Below are 14,115 nucleotides of genomic sequence, written 5' to 3' on the forward strand. Positions count from 1 at the left end.
CTAGAAGTCTGAGTTTCTGGGCATGTGTGTGTGAGTGAGCTACAGAGGTGGAAATGAAAACAGGGGTCAAATTGGTGTGAGAGTTGTTAAAATAGAAAGAAACAGCTACACCAGTGTGAGAGCCGTCTACTGAAAACCGAATGTATATGTATGCACGCATACGTCCATCTGTGTTCACGTAAGGTGCAACCCACAACCAAGTGGACAATTGTTTGGCAGAGATTCCTATAATATTCACCCAATAAAGATACAAATAACATCAAATTAAAGCTGGCACTCTGCACTTTAACCTCAATGCTTCATTTCAAAACCAATATACCAAAATAACAAAATGTACTCTGTGTGTTTGTGTGTGTGCGTGTGTGTGTGTATTGTACAACCTCCACCTTGCCTCACCCATCCTGTCCTGGTTTGGATTCAGACCGCACTCCTACATCTGCAACACATCCATCAATCTGTCTGTCTGTCTCATTCTCCACCTCCCTGTGGTGGCATCAACCCCCCTTGGTGCCAGTAGCTAACCACAGCAGTCCTGGACACACTGAGGAGACACACGTGGCAGCACCACTGCACTGCTAATGCCACGTGTGTGCGCTACTGCAGGGTGGAGACCAGCCAGAACTTTACAGTCTCCCACTGTGTGTGTCTGTGTGTGTGTGTGTGTGTGTGTGTACACCAGATTTATTTCCTAACATATCCAAATGCAGAGTGAACATACCATTCTAGCGGACAAAAAGTACAGACTTTTTTTTTTTGCATATTGAGAACAGATATTTGTATTACGGAACATTGTGGCAGGACAACACATTTTTATGGGTTCATATTTTCATACAAGCTACAGTTTCATACATAAGCTGCTTCTCAATGACACCCAAAACTCATTCATGCTAATGAGCTCGAAGAGTAAAAGGCTCACCTCATATTATACAGAAATAATTTGCTGGCTGATACGGATGTCACGGCATGTCTAACAGGCTAATAAAATATGAGTATGCAGTTAAGTGACAGATGACTGAGGCAGCAAGCCTGCTACAGTAAGTTTGCCCCGCCACAAAATCCAGCTCAAGGTGCCTCGCTAGCTAGCTAACTAGCTTATTTAGGTCATGTTTACTTGTAATGTTTACTAAAATGGTAGTCCCTTGGTGTAGCAGATTTTATATAATCATTCATTTTATAAAACAAAAGCAGAAAATTGCCAAGTTACTTAATGACTTTTCTGTTCAGCTATTCCAGTGACAGACCTGCAGTGTAACACCAACTGCTAGCTTTATTTATTCAATACCTTATTATACAACACTATTAGCTAGTAATTCAAAGCTATTCATATTTAGTTAACACAAAACACCCTTGTGGCAACAATTGTTTAGTTTTCTCTCCCTAATTTAGTCCTGACCAAATCCTACCCACTGCTCATGCTCTATCACAGCACGGTGTAACACACCCGGAAAGCACAATCCAACCTCTTCTGCAAACATGACCTCATGGATGTCCACAATTGGCTAGTTTCACTGTAATTGTCGGGAAAGTGTGTATGCATTCTTGGAATCCTGGCCATGAGTGGCTGTGGCATCACTGGGATTCGTACTCAAAATCTTGTGACAATAAATATGTGCATTTCATGCATATAAGTTTGAATGGTTCAACTTATAGAAAATCAGGGATGTGAGGGGAGAAAGTATAGGAGAGAGAGAAAGAGATAAAGTGAAGACAAAAGATAATTGCAGAAGCCAAGCGACTACATTGGTAACAGTTGTATTACACACCCACACTCTGACACGCAGAGTGAAAGAAAGCTAACACCTACGCACGTCAACCTCCCAAAGCCCAGACAGAGTTATTTCACTGGCATCCCTTTTTAAATACTTCCCAATCTCTCTAACTCGCTTTATTCTACAGTTTCTCTTGTTCTCACTTTACTATTCTCTACTCCTCCTCCCCTTTTTCTCTCTACCTCCCCCTTTGTATCATATCAGATGTCACCACGAAGACCCAGTCTGGAGTCCCAGCTGGGAAAATCCCTACAACTCTGATCATTGTTATCATCATGTTAAATAGTAAAGGCAAAAATGAATGCAGCTCCAATAACACCCAAAATCTGACCCAAATTCTCTCCCCTGTCTTCACCATCTGCATGTCTCACACACTCAGCTCTCATCGACTTGAGCTCTTTTCTGGTGCCATCTTTCTTTCTCACCCTCTCTCTGTATCATAGTCTGTATTTCTCTCTACCTCCCAGTCCAAAATTGAGCAGGGCACTCTTCCAATTCTTCTTTCAAGCCTAGAAAAACTATTTTTATACAGAACACAGGACCAACCCCCACACACAAACTGACATATATCCATACATTTGTACATGTACACACTACAATAAGTCTATAAGAGGTGCCATGAACAAAAGGATCATTTGGGGGGGGAAAGGGTAGACTGGAGGTTGGGCCAGCACTGTGTCAGTGCTAGATTGGCTCTGTTTCAATATTCACAGCTAGTACACTACATCTCCCAGGACACAAGCCCGACTTGAAAAGCTCACACACTTGCTCCCTGCTGCAGACGGAGCCAGCACAACTGCTCTTCTAACACTCTGGGAAGAAGCTATACTATTTATATGCTCTAGAACTACTTTCTCTAAACACAGCCCCAATCTTATTCCGTATAAAAAAAAAATCATACACTAATTTTAGCTAAGTAATAGTGGGATATGCTGCACCTCATTGCCGCACAAACAAAATGTCAGGAGAAGCATGTTCATATAGATTACTGAAAATATGATGAAGTGAAACTGCAGAAAATCTTTTAAACAGACAAATCTGATACACTAGGTAATACCAAAAGCTTAAATGCATCTAAAAACCTATTACCTGATTAAACCTATTACCACAAATTACCTGATTGGAGATAATCAAGTTGTACATGATCCTCATATACATATATATTAAGCACCACAACCAAATTTCATAAGGAAAAAATTTACAAAAGTATTTTGAGATTTAAAATAGTGAACAATAAATGGTTCCTAATCAGTATTGTCAGTTTAAAGCCAAGGAGACAGATGGTGACTACACTCTGTGGCAGCAGGTGGATATGAAAAAAGAAGTACACAATTGCCACATAAAGATGATCGTTTTCAATCTACTACCACAAGTTACATCTACTGAAAAAGCACATGGTAAGAAGCAAGGAGAATTAAACTGAAATCTGAAAAAAATTGCAGAAATCCATTTTTATAAATTACTTCTTGGCCAAGTTCACTATGCTCCAAGGTCACAGTGATTTGTGATCTTACCATTTCAGAGCCACATGTTAAGTAAACTGAGAAAAATGATTTTCTTGTTATTTTTAACTCCTTTAATCTTTTTTTTTATACAGATACTCCCCGGCGACTTCTTTCATAATGTTTTTCATGAATTTTATTTCCTTTAGTCATTTTTGAAAATACTTTGGTTCATCGCTTGTCACATTATGTCAGTTACCCTTATGAGTAATTTGTAGAGTGATGACTGAGTACAGAACTGCTCTTACCTGTACTGTCTTTGCTGCTGTTGCTGCCTTGGTGTGAACGTAGCTCCTCTGACTTGTAGAAGTCAATGCTAGCATATGTGTTGAGATTTGAAGCATTGCTACTCAGACCTCCTGTTCCTCCAGCACCTCCAGATGCTCCACTACCCAAAACAGATGAAAAGAGCCGTGCTGCTGTTTGGCCAGCAGTCTGAACATCAACAACAAGATGTGAGCTGTCTCTTGTAGCCAAGTCTAGATCTATGTAGTTGAGCCCTTGCTCTGTAGATGAGGTTTGGGTAGTGTTTATGTTAGTTATTCCATGGTTGGCATGGTGATTTGGGATTTCTAGCAAGTTTCCACTGCCACTCAAAATGCCATCTAAACCAAGCCGGCGTGCTACGTTATGGGTGTGGTCACTGATCATGCACATAGAAGTGGAGGAACTTACGGAGCAGGAGGACAATGAAGAAGGGGCTAGGAAGGTTTCAGAGCAGTGGCGCCGCCGGGCTTGAGGGTCTGCCCTTATTACCTTAGCACCATGATCTGGATTTGGAGCTTTGGGAATTGGAAAATCTAAATTAAGCCCAAGGCTTAGTGTGGGAACAATGGATTCTTGTCTGTCTAGCAGTGATTCTTTAGGTGTTGTGGAGTTGGTATTTGTGTCTGAGCTCAATCCAAAGACCATTTCTGTGTAGTCTGTACATGGTACAGGAGAGTCAAGTGACTCAGGGGCTGACAGATGCTGATGCCCACTATGCGCCATTTCTACTTCAGCCTCTTCTTCATTTTGTGGTGTTAATCTCTGTTCATCCCAAGCTTTGGGTGCTGATGTAGGTGGGGTTGGAGGAGTGGGAAAAGAAGGGAAATCAAGGGTTGTGAGGGAGAAGGATGATGGTGAAGGAGAGGCTCCTAGCTCCATGTTGACATATTCCGAAGCAACAGATGAAGGGACAGCAGAAGAGGGGCTGCAAGGATGTGGTAGAAACCCAGCAACACAAGAAGTTGGCCTAGGCAAGGGGTGTTGTGAGCTTGCAGGAATGGAACCTCCCTGCCTAGGGCCTCTAACAACATTTTTTTTGCTCCTGTCACTCTTGAACTCTATACTGACATATTCACCAGGACTTTTTGGTTCTGGTGGGACTGGTGTTTCACGGACCCTAGGTAAGGTATTGGCTTTTGAGACATCAACAAACAAACTAAGAGGGCGATTACGCTGACCCTTTGCTTGTTTAGCTGCCCCAAACCCCAGTCCTTGTGGCAGAGCCCCACTATCCTTTACTTTAGTTCCTGTAGCTGTCGTTCTCACCTGGCTGAGCTTTTCTTCACCCTCACCTAGACTTTCACTGCTAGCTGAACTGGATGAGTATGATGAGGAGGAAAAAGACAAATGGCGTCCAACTCCAGGTTCTTGATAATGAGACGTGCCCCTACAACTGCTAAGACCACCACCATTTCCACGTTCACCTAGGCACTTTCCTCTCCCTAAACCATCCTCAAAGTGTTTAGTGCTGCTGTGTTTATAAGAACGGGGTAGGGAATAGTAAGAATATACCATTTTGGGAGGAGGTTGATGAGGATGTTTTTCAGATGCTGTAAGAGACCCTTGAGGAGATGGAGTGCTGTTGGCACGAACACTGATAGGTGACATGTTCATATAATCACTGCCAGGTCGACTGTCTGCACTGTTCCTGCCAAGCCAGCCTCCTGAAACCAAACGCTGGTCAGGCGAACAGCTGCTATTTGGTGACATCATCATATAGCCATCTGTGGTAGAATTAGGAAGGTGTATCTGCTGAGGAAGTGAGATACTATTGTTGGGAGTCATAGCCATGTAGTCATCTGCAGGTTTAGAGTCTGACACTGCTACAGATAGCGAGTGAGAGAGGGACACTGGTGGAGCTGTTACCCCTGGCAACATGGACATGTATCCATTGTCACCTCCTACATTACCATTACCAGTAATGGTCAATCCATCTGATCCACAGCTTCCTGCTTCAGCTTTGGACTCTGCAGCTACATCGAGATATCTGGTCCCACCCACAGGTTCTGAATCCTGGCGTGAGCTGAAGGACTCACGGCTGGTACTGCGAGACATTACAGCATAGTTGTCTTCCTCAATCTCTACATCTCCTCCTTTGCGGTAAGTTCCTAGTCTCTCAAGGGCCATGGGTGGCAGAGATGCCCTTTTACTGATCATCCTACGTTCAGTGTCACATTCACGACCCGAAGAACGTCGCAACACCCTTCTAGTCTGAGGCAGAGAGTTGTCATGTGGCAATGAACTGGATGCCCCTTTCTGTGCCATAATGATATAGTTGGCAGCTTCATCTGCACCGGAGCTACCTACAGAACCTGCCTGAATGCTTGCAGTCAGCAAAGAATGCTCACCTGGGCTGGAACCATATTCATCTGAAGAACCATAGTCACTGAGTGAACCAGAAACTGAGGGCTGGCGGAGAGGCATTCGTTTGTAAGTGCTTCCATTTCCATCCCCACCAGCTGCAGTGGTTCCAGGACCTGTGCCCACAAATTCGGACCCATTGCCTGTGTAGGAGGAGAGGTTCTGAGCAGGTGAAGGGGCTGGAGTCGAGATGGACCTCATCAGAGCATGCTGTGCCTTGACTGGTGTGGGAGCACGTACAGATGTAGACCTGAGAATGGGCGTGCTAGAACAGGACCCATTTGTGGTGGGACTTGAACTGGAATTAACACCCTTTGTCCCTGCATTCATGCCTTCCTCTACTTTTGCTCCATCACTGGAGCTATAAGCTCTTGACAACCCATGCCGAGGTGTAGGTGAGGCATTGTTGCTTGTGCCACCTCCTCCTCCTCCAGTAGCTCCTGGTGGCTCTGTGCGAGGTCTTCTGATGAATCCCACTTGACTGGGTGGAGGGTTTGGGTGGTGGCGACGAGATGGAACACTGATTGGATTAGATGCAGTTGCACCACCCCCTCCCCCTGCTGTAGTAGACTGTGACTTACTGCGCTGCCGAAACTCCTCACTTAGGGCCTTCATGGCTTCAAGTAGAGTCTCATGCATGTTCTGTGCTACAACTGAATCCTCCACCTGCATCCAAAACTCTCCAGGGCCAGTCACTGCTGATCTGCCAACCTCCACAAAGAAGAAATTTTCAGAGTGTCCACAACGTCTGACATTCATTAGCTGTAATACTACAGCTGCTGCATCTGAATTGAGCTTCACAAAGTTGACTGTCTTCTCTGTTAGGCAGAGTCTGTATATACCCACTAGGTTTTTAGCTTGCCCAAGACCTTTCGGCCAAACTTTAACTTGCCAGACCTCCTTAAACGCAGGCCCAGGGGATGGCACACCATAATCTCCAGACTTTCCATCGCACAGTGCTTTACCTATAAAAGGCAGAAAAAAACACAGTTTATAAAATAACACTACCACTCATAAACTTGTTCAAAGAAGGGTGTTCTCCTTTTGACTATTTTCTACCAGTTAAAACAGTAATAAAGGCATTCACACTATGAAGTAACACATATTTAATAGTACAGTGGCCAAAATGTTACATAAATCAAAACTATTTTATATTTTAAACCATTAACAGTATTTAACAAGCTTTCAAACTCTTAGCAACTTTTCAACCAGATTCATGAAGGAGTTCCTCCAAGGAGGTTTTTCCCAAATATTGGCCACATCTTCTCAGATCTAAATAAATTTAAAGAAACAATTTAGTAAGTAAAAACTTGCTTATTACTTGATTGAATTGAAGTTTACTACTTATTAAAAATACATGTTGATTTAAAAATAAATGTATACCTGTGTATTGGCATCATTATTTATATTGTTTTCAGAAATAAATTAAAACCAGAAGCCTTTATCAAAATAGAATAAAAATTTACATTCAATCTAGTATGTCTAAACCTCTGAAGGAATTATGATAAGTAAGTTTGTATGGTAAGGGAAGACAGACAATTTAGTTTAGACAATGATCACGTAAGGTCATGTATACAGAACTTTCCAAAATATACAATACTATACTTTTTCTCTTATATGTGACATGACATAAATCTGTCTATAAATCATGTCAATAAATGGATTGATATCAGAGTATGTTTTTTATTAGTTAATTAGAGCTATTTGTGAAATAGAGAGAAAGGGACAAAGGTCAGTAAAACAGTAGGTTACCTGAGGAAATGAGATATAGATAACACATCTACAGACTTGAACTTGATACAATTCTACAGCTGGTCAAAGGCAATCACACTCCACTGTTGGCCCACAAGGGGCTCTTTAGAACTTGCCTCATGAGAACAAACAAGACCTTTTAGCTAACCTCAGATGCAAACTGGTGTTGAACGGAAAAGTGCCAGCAGTAGTTGTGTGTTTCACTTACAAGTTATGCAAGCCAAGCACACTGATAAACCTGCTCTATGAAAAACAAACTGTTCCTTACACACACACACACACATACACACACAAGCACTGACTAGTTTCACCAAAACGTACATTTCCATATCCATTAATCTGATGCCTGCATGAACCAGTTAAGTGTACCATCTTTTCCCCAGTAACATTCTGATTACAGCCTGCATGGAAAAGCTATACCTCAGGGTATGGTTCAAGATTAATGCCAAAAAATACTTTAATGCAGTAGAAAAAAATTGTACAGAAGTTATATGACCAATTATCAAAGTCAAGGTTTCATTGTAATATTTATTAAGCAAGAGGTGAAGTCTGTGCTCATTAAAAACAATCATAATACAAATGTAACCTTCTCTATTAAATATAATTTCTAATAAAATATTATTTTGTATATATATAATTTATATCTTTTATAAAATCATATATAAATATTATATATATTTAAAATTCATATACACTACCAGTCAAAAGTTTGGACACAACTTCTAATTCCATGGTCTTTCCTGATGTTTATTTCTTTCTACATTGTAAAACAATGCTGAAGGCGGCCGAAATACACAATAATCTCGGTTGAACAGTTGAGATATGTCTGCTACTGATGCTCTGTAAAGTCTTCATAACAGCTCTAATCTGAGGTGCTGTTAATTGGTGATTTCTGAGGCTGGTAACTCTAAATGAACTTCTCCTCTGCAGCAGAGGTCAGTTTTGGTCTTGCTTTACTGGGATGGTCTTCATGTGAGCCAGTTTCATCATGGTGCTTGATGGGTTTTGCAAATGCATTTGACTACTGAATATTGCTGCATTTGAATACTGTTCTTGCAAGAACTATTCCAGAACACCTGACCTTCGTGTCTTAAAATAACAACTGACTGTTTTTTGTTGTCATTACATATGGATTACTTAAGTCCATGTGTGTTATTTCATAGTTTTGAAATCTCCAGTATTGTTCTAGAATGTAGAAAATAAATCCCTAAACAAAAAACATGGAATTAAAAGGTGTGTCCAAACTTTTGACTGGTAGTGATATATAAATGATAATATAATTTATATATAATAATATATATTTTAAAACATATAAATGTATATAAAATGTATATGAAACCTAAAACTAAACCAAAATGTTCACACAGAAGTGTACAAAAATGATGGAAATTCAACTGAAAAACAGTTTGATGTTCCAACTGAAAGCAGCAAATGAATATGTATCATGTTTTTTTTTTACTGTTACTTTTAATATTATGTTAATATAATTGACACAATAATCAAATGTTAATGAATACATACTGAAAAGTTTATTTTTTAACTGCCTTAAAACATTAGAATTTGTTCATAAATAAATTTCGATCTTTTGGTTTTCAATCCGTATGAATTTTTCTTTGATTTCCTGCCAAGAATTTTCGTTTCAGTGGAATTACTGAAAAAAATAAAATAAAATAAATGTACAGATGAGCCATTACAAATGGTATAAATGCTATAAATGAGAGCAGATTTCAGTCTCAGTGTGGTCTCACATTCTCTTTATTAAATTCACACTGGATTTTTTTTTTGGCCTTTGATTGAAAGATAAACAGTAAGATATAGACTGAAAATGCCAGACTTTAAAGAGACCATAAAAAGAGTTTATGTGCGTGGGTGGGTGGGTGGATGTGTGTGTGTGTGTGGCTGAATGTTCAGTATGTGCATTCTGGTCTATGAAAACATTTTGAAGTAAAGTGACACACTGTTGAATATATTTGTGTTTTTTCTACTTCGCACTGTCTCCAGTGCAGCAACGAGAAAGACAATCACAACCATATGGAGAAAAGTGTACTAAGGCACGCACTTGCAAGGACACCCTTCTCTCTGCTCTGACTCACCCTTCCGTTCCTGTTGCCAGAACATTTCAGTTACGCGAACAAAAAAAGCAAACCTGCAAGGTGTTTTCTATTTCCTGTGTCTTTCCCAAAAACATTAAGTGCCCATGCTTTTTTTCCCCCTTTCTTTTTCCTTTTTCCTATGTGGTTTATGTGTTAAATCGTGTGCATATGTGTGTGTGTGTGTGTGTGTAGTTTTGGTGAACTTGTATTATGCCTGCTGCCAACATTAGTTGAGTCACAAAATGAACGCTTCACGTGACTGCTTAATAGCAGCCCATACGAAACTCTCTTTCTCTTCAGAACTCGTTTCTTCTGTGAAAAACGACCAAATGTGAATTTAAAAGCTTTTAAAAAGACAGAAGGTGATCGTACGAAAGCTGGAAATGCTATGGGTGATCGACGAGTTTCTAAAGAGTGAAGCAGATAAAGTGAAGCGAGACAGAAAAAAAAAAGAACTAAGCGAGACAGAAATGGTTTTGGTAAATAATGGACAAGTCCAAGTTTAACCATAGCAGTGAAAGCATGGACCTCACACAAACACGCTATTCTTCTGTGTTATTCTGAAGGAGCTCTTTAACAGAGTGTGCAGTGTTTACCTAATGAGTGCTTACTTCACATCCATCTGCAAAAGCACACCACTTGAAGCTGGCGATGCTCCCATTCAGCACCTTTGATCAAAGAACGTAATGTGCCACAAGTTCATACGGTACACAACACCACTACAGTCATGTTAGACCAACGGGGACAGTCCAGGAACAGTTGGCCTAGATGTAATATTTTAAAAATGTCACAGTTCTACATAATTCATCAAACTTAGTGCTCTAATTTCATGCTGGCATTTGGGAGTAAGTCAATTTTTTTTGCGCTCAATTGCTCTTTCAGTGATTAGAAACAAACTGGGCTGATGTGGGTGGAGAAGCGGAACAGGGGTGTGACATTTGAAATTCATAAAATACTTGAATTTTTGAGCCATCTTCAGTCTAATACAGAGCCTTTTGGGTCTCTTTCAGCACAATGCAAAGTCATACATGAGTTTTTGGAGAGATCTGCACCTGTATCTGTTAATGCTCTGAATCTTCATAGCTGGATCTGTATACAGATTTCAACTCAATGTGGATGTTAACCAGAATTTTTATTTTTTGTTTTTACTTAAAGATGAATTCTACTGCTACGCCCCAGTAAACTCTGTGTGAATCTCAGCTCTGATATTTCCTCAACCTTGGCATCAATCAAGTTTATAATTCAAATAAAGTGGGACTTTCAAACATTTCGTTAAATATTTTATAACTAATTTTGTTTGCTTCATTTTACATACAATTTTTTTACTCTACTACTCTAATATAAATGTCTCCAACTGTGACGAGGCCGTTATGAATGAATGAATGCTGTAAATTACATAAACACACTGACATTACTCATTACTCATCAAACATTAATGAATGTGGTCTTTAATTGTCCCATAAGCTTCATATCTGACCGCTCACTCCCAGTGCACACCTCTACTCTAAACCAGATACTGCATTAAAAAAAATAGTGCCCAATTATTCATATCCGCATTTATACTAGCTACACATAACACGCTTAACAAATTAGAACAAACATCTCAGCTTTGCATAATAAATGTGAATCAGACAGTTATTACCTCACTGCCCACAATATAATTAACAAGTTCAACAGTGTATCCAAAAAAGTCACCTGAAATTTTGTCATAATAAAAATAAAAAATTGAATATGCAGAAATAAAGACGGAGAAGAACATCCCAGAGTGCTCACACACGTGAATGAAATTCTTGTCAGTTTTCTTGTCACTAAAATCTATAATAAGATCAAATTGTACGTAATCATGAAACGTCCTGGCATTGCGCACTCAGTTAGTAAAGAAAGTTTGCAAGGAGCTGATTTAAGTTAGCACCACAGTAGCACACTGATAAACCTGATAATGTATCACTGTATGTAACACTGTCCCTTTTCTGCAATTACGCCGGTCAGCAGCAGGATACACACAGCTGGGAAATACATGCATAAGGAGGCATTCATGTCTTATTTTTGCATGTGTGCAACAGTAATTAAACAGAGCCCTTAATGTTGTTTTGGAAATCTAAAAAACCTCCTTCGGAGTAACTACAAAAAGCACAGGGACTCATTTTTGGATTCACTTCATAGAGTAGACCTATGATGAAGTCTCAGTTAAATACCATCTATAAATCTGGCTAATATGTATGCTCACACACAAATAGCTATTTTCCATAAACTGGGCTAACTGAAAGGATGAGTATAATAATAACAATAATGATATGTGGCTTTGATTTGGTATCTCTTAAACAATAATAAACAGTATCATTTCATCACCCTTAATCTAACACAGATCTGCTCTGTTTTCTATAAAGATATTTAATTAGTGGAGCTGTAAGGCATCACTTAAGGCTTAAAGAGGTTAAAGAAGCTCGCATATGCACACAAAAACAGCTGTGTTTCATGCTGATTGCTTTATATCCAATTATTTTACCATTGCTTTGTCTTTAGATATTCATGGAAAATTTACCTGTACCACTAGATCAGATTCAATATATGATTATCTGGCTGAGGCTGAACTCATCATGTCATGCTCCCATTCTGGACTGTGTCTCCTGTGCTCTCTCGCTCTCTCTCTCTCTCTCTCTCTCTCTCTCTCACACACACACACACACACAATAAACCAGCAGTGCACTAATGTTTGCTTTTCTCTGTTACTATCAAATACAGTACTGTGAAAAAGTCTTGCAAAGAAATTCTGCAAAGCAAAGATGCATTTTTAAAAAATATCAATACAATTACAAGATGTAAACATTAATACACTAAACAAAACCAAAGTCAATAATCAGTGTGATAACCCTATGATATAAAAAAAAATGCCTCTGAAAAAAAAAATCATGGATTTTTCCATTAAAAAAAAGGATTAGGTGGATTTAGTTTCTTATAGAATCTGTCACAGTTCTTGCTTCTCTTTTTGCATGCGAATCTCAGCATCCTTCATTCATTTTTTTGTCTGAAAAATTGTTTGTTACTTAATATATTGCTTTCTTTAATGATATTTTCTTTTGTACATTTTTTTAAAAATATATAAATATAAAGAGAGAAAAAAAATCTTCTGTATCCTGAAGAAAAAAACAAATGATGTGGACCACCCACACCCAACCAAACAGGAAAAGAAGGTTTCTTCACCACACGTATGTCCCTGTCAATCATTCCTGTTTGTCTGCTTCAGCAAGCTGTTTTTTAAAGGTCCACATTAACCTCATGGAAAGTCCTACGGGATCCTGATGTACGGACCTTGTCTGGAACCTGAATACTCTGCCAGTTGATTATATCAGCATTCATCTTTGTATTGAACGTTAAATAAGAATCATGCATTCATATTAGTTTAGTGTTTAAGGGCTCTGGCTTGGGACAAACCTCAGCTTGCTTTAACTTAATATTTAAGGAATTTCCCCCTGGGATTAATAAAGTTCTTCGGATCTTGAATCTAACATCAGACATTTTCCTAAGTATAATAATTGAACCCTTAAGGTTCCATTAAAATATCACAAAAATATATAATAAAAATATCACAGATTCATAATTGAACATATTGCTAAATAATTCAGGAGTAACTTGGTGCCAGGCTTGCTTTAAAACGCAACTTGTTGCATGGATCTGTGTTTTAACTGGAGAAAATCATAACTGCAAATCCACTTATAGCTTCACGGTTCAGCACTAAGCAGGATGTCTTTTTTTTGTTGTTATCTTGTAAAACAACACACCACAAAGATTGTGTATTTTTGTTTACCCCCTGTTTGATTTTTCCTGTCCACGGCAAAAAAGATGTCTTGACCACCGATCGTCATGGTTTGTTATTCAGTTCCCATGCAATTCATACCTATCTTTGCACAAACTCAATCAACTGCCGTATGTCTATTTAATATAGGTGCATTTTTATAGATTGATTTTTGACGTACCAAAAATAAACACAGACATGAACCTCTGTGGATGAACCTAATATCATTTGATATGGCTGTTTTTTTTTTTTGTTTTTTTTTTGTAGGAAGTGGCTGATGGCTGTTAAAGTGTTTAAAGCTGTGTGTGTTACCATACACCATCATAGGAAGGCAGAGAGTCTCAGGGAGCGGAGGAGTGGGAGCAGAGAAACAGTTACATAAGAGCTCTTTTCAAAGTGTGAAGACCACAAGCCAACAGTCATCTAAACAAAGCCAAAAAATCAGAGACAAAAGAAATGATCTTGGATTAAAAGCCATACAGATCTGAATCACTAGGGTATAATGCTCTGAAGAGTGTAAGTGAGTCAATCGGTGCAGATGAGAAGCCATCAGTGAGCGCTGGTTCGAAGAATAGAGG

General features: G+C 39.2%; 1 protein-coding gene across 1 annotated transcript in view; it reads right to left on the reverse strand.

Annotated features, from left to right (window-relative positions):
• Positions 1-14,115, reverse strand: part of si:ch73-335l21.1 (insulin receptor substrate 1-B) — a 46,095-nt gene that overhangs the window by 25,655 nt on the left and 6,325 nt on the right. Inside the window, exon 2 of the mRNA XM_058394429.1 lies at positions 3,520-6,864. Within this exon, the coding sequence (XP_058250412.1) occupies positions 3,520-6,864 (3,345 nt within the window). The remainder of the gene's footprint in view (positions 1-3,519; positions 6,865-14,115) is intronic.

This window comes from Hemibagrus wyckioides, linkage group LG07 (genome assembly GCF_019097595.1).
Source record: "Hemibagrus wyckioides isolate EC202008001 linkage group LG07, SWU_Hwy_1.0, whole genome shotgun sequence".
Classification (NCBI taxonomy): domain Eukaryota; kingdom Metazoa; phylum Chordata; class Actinopteri; order Siluriformes; family Bagridae; genus Hemibagrus; species Hemibagrus wyckioides.